Here is a 7,167-nt window from a genome sequence, read left to right on the forward strand (position 1 = left end):
TTGTTGACAAGACAGGAAGCTGTGTGTGTGTGTGTGTGTGTGTGTGTGTGTGTGTGTGTGTGTGTGTGTGGTTAAAGCTTGTCATGCAACACTGTGCAGTGTGAAGCTGCTGTCACGCTATGTGGCTGATTCCTGTTTCGATGTCGTCACACACACACACACACACACACACACACACACACACACACACACACACACACACACACACACACACACACACACACACTCTCACTCAAACACACAGTGAAGGTGTGTGATGGTAAAACAACAGATCTAAACATATAAAAGATTCAAATTTAAGTAGTTTTATAGTTTACAGCTAGTTTAAATGTGAAGCTTCTCTTTAGGTTCAGTAGGTGTCAGACAGCTGTGTGTGTGTGTGTGTCTGTGTGTGTGTGTGTGTGTCTGTGTGTGTGTGTGTGTGTGTGTGTGTGTGTGTGTGTGTGTGTGTGTGTGTGTGTGTGTGTGTGTGTCTGTGTGTGTGTGTGTGTTTTTCTGTCTCACTAACAGGAAGCAAACAAAAACAGAACAGAGAACATGTTCAGTGTTCGACAACAGACATCTAATAACTACACTACTACTGATAGTACTACTACTGATAGTACTACTACTGATAGTACTACTACTGACAGTACTACTACTGACAGTACTACTACTGACAGTACTACTAGTTTATATATTTCATTTATTGTTTCTTCATATCCTGCAGTATTAAAATTATTATAATCAGGCCATGAATGTTCCCATTAATTTGTCCCAACCTGCTAAATATCTGAAGAACTTAATTAAATCTCATTAATTTGCAGCTGAACCTTAAAGAATCTGTATTTAACATCCAGATCAGTAATAATAATCGTAAAATAATATCTGATCAATAACTATCATCTACATAAATATCTAAAGTAGTAATATCGACCTGATCAGAGAATGAATATTAGAGCTTCTCTGCTTTGTCTGTTAGTGCACGTTAGTGCACGTTAGTGCCTGTTAGTGCACGTTAGTGCATGTTAGTGCACGTGAGCGTGCCCCACTGGTCTGCTCTACAGCTCAGGTAAACATTAGCTGCTAGCCACCGTCAACATGTTGAGAGCCTTATAGAGGCCGTCGAAATGCTCCCTTTATAGTCTTTCAAATTAAAAGACAAATTAAGGTTTAATTAAGGATGAATTAAGGATGAATAAAGGGTAAATTAAGGTTTAATAAAGGACGAATAAAGGGTAAATTAAGGTTTAATTAAAGGATGACTAAAGGGTAAATTAAGGTTTAATTAAAGGACGAATAAAGGGTAAATTAAGGTTTAATAAAGGATGAATAAAGGGTAAATTAAGGTTTAATAAAGGATGAATAAAGGGTAAATTAAGGTTTAATAAAGGATGAATAAAGGGTAAATTAAGGTTTAATTAAAGGACGAATAAAGGGTAAATTAAGGTTTAATTAAAGGATGAATAAAGGGTAAATTAAGGTTTAATAAAGGATGAATAAAGGGTAAATTAAGGTTTAATAAAGGATGAATAAAGGGTAAATTAAGGTTTAATAAAGGATGAATAAAGGGTAAATTAAGGTTTAATAAAGGATGACTAAAGGGTAAATTAAGGTTTAATTAAGGTTTAATTAAGGATGAATGAAGGGTAAATGAAAGATGAATTAAGGGTTCGTTAAGGGTAAATTAAGAGTAAATTAAGGGTAAATGCATCAGTTAGCTCCTCCCTCTGGAGGAACTTCTGCTTTGACTCGTCTCTCTGAATGTCACTTTGTGGTTTAACGGACAGAAAGTCAGAAACACTTCACTGTGAGACGAAGACACATTGGCTGTGAGTCCACACGTCTGTTTTATATACTTGTTAGTGTTTGTTTTATGTACATATGTACTTGTTACTGTTTGTTTTGTGTACATATGTACTTATTAGTGTTTGGTTTGTGTACATATGTACTTATTAGTGTTTGTTTTGTGTACATATGTACTTATTAGTGTTTGTTTTGTGTACATATGTACTTATTAGTGTTTGTTTTATGTACATATGTACTTGTTACTGTTTGTTTTGTGTACATATGTACTTATTAGTGTTTGTTTTGTGTACATATGTACTTATTAGTGTTTGTTTTGTGTACATATGTACTTATTAGTGTTTGTTTTGTGTACATATGTACTTATTAGTGTGTTTTATGTACATATGTACTTATTAGTGTTTGTTTTATGTACATATGTACTTATTAGTGTTTGTTTTATGTACATATGTACTTAATGTTTGTTTTGTGTACATATGTAATTATTACTGTTTGTTTTGTGTACATATGTACTTATTAGTGTTTGTTTTGTGTACATATGTACTTAATACTGTTTGTTTTGTGTACATATGTACTTATTAGTGTTTGTTTTATGTACATTTGTATTCATTAGTATATGTTTTATGTACATATGTACTTATTAGTATTTTCTAAAGTACATTTAATGTGTTCACTTAAAGGTGCAGCTCATTTTATTGACTTTAAATACAGCTGTTAGTTTAATCTATAGTAATACATCTTCTTTTATTAGTCGATGAATAATCTGAATCTGTAGAGTAACTGAAACTTTAAAATAAATGCATTGCAGTAAAAAGTACACTATGACACAGAGTAGATTACAAGTATAAAGTAGCAGAAAAGGGAAATACTCAAATAAAGTACCTCAACATTTTATTTCAGTACAGTAAATGAGTCCTTGTATCAACGCAGACAGATGAGTAATAGTAAAATATGAATAATATTTTAGTTATACAAATTTGAATACTTTTACTTTAGTACTTCAGGACATCTACCTGATAATACTTCTGTACCTTTACTTTGGTAACAAGGAGGTAAAAACTTTAATAGAAAAAGTTCACTTCAGGACTAATTAACAACTAAGATGTGACCTTCTTCACAGTGTGATGTCACAGCTGCTGTTTATCTGAACTGGTTTGTCTTTCTGTTTCTTGAAAAGGTCACTGAATGACCTCATCACCATATACAAAGACTGATCACATGACCTCCGTGGATGACATCATGATGGTGTCCACCACCGAGGTAACAATCCCCTCCCCCACACACAGATAATAATCATCAGTTATTGATCTATCTGCTCATTTTATAAGGAATGATTTGACTCATTAATCGATTTAACAGGAACCGTTAATTACATACAAGATTTTTTGCCGTCCATGAAGTCAGAATAGAAACACATGATAGAACAATCAGGTACGTTCAGGTGAGTTCAGGTGTATTCAGGCGTGTTCAGGCGTGTACATGTTTGTTCAGGTGTGTTCAGGTACGTTCAGGCGTGTTCAGGTGTGTACATGTTTGTTCAGGTGTGTTCAGGTGTGTACAGGCGTGTTCAGGTGTGTTCAGGCATGTTCCGGTGTGTTCAGGCGTGTTCAGGTGTGTACATGTTTGTTCAGGTGTGTTCAGGCGTGTTCAGGTGTGTACATGTTTGTTCAGGCGTGTTCAGGTGTGTACATGTTTGTTCAGGTGTGTTCAGGCGTGTTCAGGTGTGTACATGTTTGTTCAGGCGTGTTCAGGTGTGTTCAGGTGTGTTCAGGCGTGTTCAGGTGTGTACATGTTTGTTCAGGCGTGTTCAGGTGTGTACATGTTTGTTCAGGCGTGTTCAGGTGTGTACATGTTTGTACAGGCGTGTTCAGGTGTGTTCAGGCGTGTTCAGGTGTGTACATGTTTGTTCAGGTGTGTTCAGGTGTGTTCAGGCGTGTTCATGTTTGTTCAGGCGTGTTCAGATGTGTTCAGGTGTGTACATGTTTGTTCAGGCGTGTTCAGGTGTGTTCAGGTGTGTACATGTTTGTTCAGGTGTGTTCAGGTGTGTACATGTTTGTTCAGGTGTGTTCAGGCATGTACATGTTTGTTCAGGTGTGTTCAGGCGTGTTCAGGCATGTTCAGACGTGTTCAGGTGTGTACATGTTTGTTCAGGTGTGTTCAGGCGTGTTCAGGCATGTTCAGGTGTGTACATGTTTGTTCAGGTGTGTTCAGGCGTGTACATGTTTGTTCAGGTGTGTTCAGGCCTGTTCAGGTGTGTACATGTTTGTTCAGGCGTGTTCAGGCGTGTTCAGGTGTGTACATGTTTGTTCAGGTGTGTTCAGGCGTGTTCAGGTGTGTACATGTTTGTTCAGGCGTGTTCAGGCGTGTTCAGGTGTGTACATGTTTGTTCAGGCGTGTTCAGGTGTGTTCAGGTGTGTACATGTTTGTACAGGCGTGTTCAGGTGTGTTCAGGCGTGTTCAGGTGTGTACATATTCGTTCAGGTGTGTTCAGGTGTTTTCAGGCGTGTTCAGGTGTGTTCAGGTGTGTACATGTTTGTTCAGGCGTGTTCAGGTGTGTACATGTTTGTACAGGCGTGTTCAGGTGTGTTCAGGCGAGTTCAGGTGTGTACATGTTTGTTCAGGCGTGTTCAGGTGTGTTCAGGTGTGTACATGTTTGTTCAGGTGTGTTCAGGCGTGTTCAGGTGTGTTCAGGCGTGTTCAGGTGTGTACATGTTTGTTCAGGCGTGTTCAGGTGTGTACATGTTTGTTCAGGCATGTTCAGGTGTGTTCAGGTGTGTTCAGTTGTGTTCAGGTGTGTTCAGGTGTGTACATGTTTGTTCAGGCGTGTTCAGGTGTGTACATGTTTGTTCAGGTGTGTTCAGGCATGTTCAGGTGTGTTCAGGTGTGTACATGTTTGTTCAGGTGTGTTCAGGCGTGTTCAGGTGTGTACATGTTTGTTCAGGTGTGTTCAGGCATGTTCAGGCGTGTTCAGGTGTGTACATGTTTGTTCAGGCGTGTTCAGGTGTGTACATGTTTGTTCAGGCATGTTCAGGTGTGTTCAGGTGTGTTCAGTTGTGTTCAGGTGTGTACATGTTTGTTCAGGTGTGTTCAGGCGTGTTCAGGTGTGTACATGTTTGTTCAGGTGTGTTCAGGCATGTTCAGGTGTGTTCAGGTGTGTACATGTTTGTTCAGGTGTGTTCAGGCGTGTTCAGGTGTGTACATGTTTGTTCAGGCGTGTTCAGGTGTGTACATGTTTGTTCAGGTGTGTTCAGGTGTGTACATGTTTGTTCAGGCGTGTTCAGGCGTGTTCAGGTGTGTTCAGGTGTGTACATGTTTGTTCAGGCGTGTTCAGTTGTGTTCAGGTGTGTTCAGGTGTGTACATGTTTGTTCAGGTGTGTTCAGGTGTGTCATCTGTGCTTGTCAGGACCCGTCTTACATCAGCTTCTCACCAACCACTGACGTTGACTACAACGACTACGACTACCCCGACCTGTTCTGCAACCGCTCGTCAGTGCGAGAGTTCAGGAGTCGCTTCGAGCCGCCGTTCTTCTGGATGATTGCCGTGGTGGGCGGAGCCGGGAACCTGGCCGTGGTGTGGATCTACCTGAACTTCCGGCGGCGTCTGAAGACCATGACAGACGTGTACCTGCTGAACCTGGCGGTGGCCGACCTCTTGTTCCTCGTTACTCTGCCTCTGTGGGCGGCCGAGGCGTCGCACGGCTACTGGAGCTTTGGCTCCGTCCTCTGCAAGTTAAACTCCGCCCTCTACAAGGTGAACCTGTTCAGCAGCATGCTGCTGCTCACCTGCATCAGCGTCGACCGCTACGTGGTCATCGTTCAGACCACCAAGGCACAGAACTCGCAGGTGGAGCGCCGTCGCTGCACCCGGTTGGTGTGCCTGGGGGTGTGGCTGCTGGCCCTGCTGCTCGCCACGCCTGAGCTCGTGTTCGCCACCTCATCCGAGCCGAACCAGCAGAAGTACTGCGGGATGGTGTACCCGGCTCACCTGGGGAACCTCATCAAGATCCTCGTGCTGTCACTGCAGGTGAGCATGGGCTTCTGCCTGCCCTTCGTCGTCATGGCCTTTTGCTACAGCGTCATCATCGCCAAGCTGCTGAAGACCCGCAACTTCCAGAAGCACAAGGCCATGCGGGTCATCCTGGCCGTGGTGGTGGCGTTCGTCGGGTCCCAGCTGCCGTACACTGGCGTGCTGGTGACGGAGGCCGTGGACGCCTCCAAGATGACCATGACGGACTGCGAGGAACTGAAGCGCTTCAACAAGGTGGAGCAGATGTTGAAGAGTCTGGCCTACATGCACGCCTGCCTCAACCCATTCCTCTACGCCTTCGTGGGCGTGCGTTTCCGCCGCGACCTGCTGCAGCTGCTCCGGGTGGGCTGCCGCCGCCGGCCGTCCAACAAGAGTCCGATCAGTAAGTCCTGCAGGAGTCCGCTGGGCTCGACCAGAGCCTCCGTGATGTCCGACAGCGACACCTCACAGGCGCTGTCGCTGTAGAGACGCTGACGACTTCCTGTTTGTGGACTGATGACATCATGGATCCTTCATGGAGCCCTTAAAGGAACAGTGTGTAGCATTCTGGGGGATATATTGGCAGAAATGGAATAAAATATCACAAAGAATGTTTTCTTTACAGTATAATCACCTGAAAATAAGAACCGCTGTGTTCCCGTTACGTTAGAATGAGTCGTTTATCTCCACGTTATGTTTCTACAGGAGCCCAGAACGGACAAACTAGACCTCCTACACTCACCAGACGCTGCACACTGGCCCTTTAAATCTACTGAACGTGTTCAATAGGGTTACATTGTAACGTCGTTACATTTTACTGGCTACAAACACACGGTTTCATCTTAAAATGTTGGTGTGTTTTCAGGGAAATAAAAGGCTATTTTTGGTGTCAGTGAAGTTTGTCAGCAGTCCAAACAGCTGATCAAGAACATTTAGAACATTAGAACATCATCAGACTTCCAGGACTTTGTTCCACTTGCCTGTATATTGAATGTGAATGTGAATTTCGCTGCTGCTGTTGGAGAAATATTGGTCATGTGACCTGTCAGATGTTGCATCATCCTGTTTGAACAGGAAGTAAAAGTGAGTCAGAACATATGTGACATCAAAGTGATTCATCTCAGTTCGCTGGTTGTATAATGTGAAGAGCAGCACTGCTAACAGATGCTAACAGATGCTAACAGATGGTGTACATCGTGTTCCTGTATATAAACGTGTTGTCTCTGTGGAAGTGTTTTGTTTCATGACAAACAAGAGGAAGTTGAAACAGTCGTTTCTTCACATCCTTCCTCCTCTCCCTCCTCTTCCTCTGGTTGTTGTGTAAAACAGATATATTATTACATCATCTTATATTATAGTATTATATTATAAATACG

At 42.3% G+C, this 7,167-nt stretch overlaps 1 protein-coding gene across 1 annotated transcript; it reads left to right on the forward strand.

The window, feature by feature from the left end:
- The first annotated feature begins 1,797 nt into the window (after nt 1-1,797).
- ccr9a (chemokine (C-C motif) receptor 9a) lies at nt 1,798-7,161 on the forward strand. The gene is made up of 3 exons (XM_079172677.1): nt 1,798-1,811; nt 2,963-3,045; nt 5,189-7,161. The coding sequence occupies exons 2-3, from the start codon at nt 2,971-2,973 to the stop codon at nt 6,275-6,277; spliced, it is 1,164 nt and encodes a 387-aa protein (XP_079028803.1). The 5' UTR covers nt 1,798-1,811; nt 2,963-2,970; the 3' UTR covers nt 6,278-7,161.
- Nucleotides 7,162-7,167: the final 6 nt, after the last annotated feature.

The sequence above is a fragment of the Pholis gunnellus genome (assembly GCF_910591455.1).
Source record: "Pholis gunnellus genome assembly, chromosome: 14".
Taxonomy (NCBI): domain Eukaryota; kingdom Metazoa; phylum Chordata; class Actinopteri; order Perciformes; family Pholidae; genus Pholis; species Pholis gunnellus.

Bases quoted from the DNA above. Each gene is read 5' to 3' on its own strand.
- ccr9a (XM_079172677.1), top strand. From the start codon at position 2,971: ATGACCTCATCACCATATACAAAGACTGATCACATGACCTCCGTGGAT. The intron at 3,046-5,188 runs GTAACAATCCCC...TGTGCTTGTCAG, and splicing joins TGATGGTGTCCACCACCGAG to GACCCGTCTTACATCAGCTT.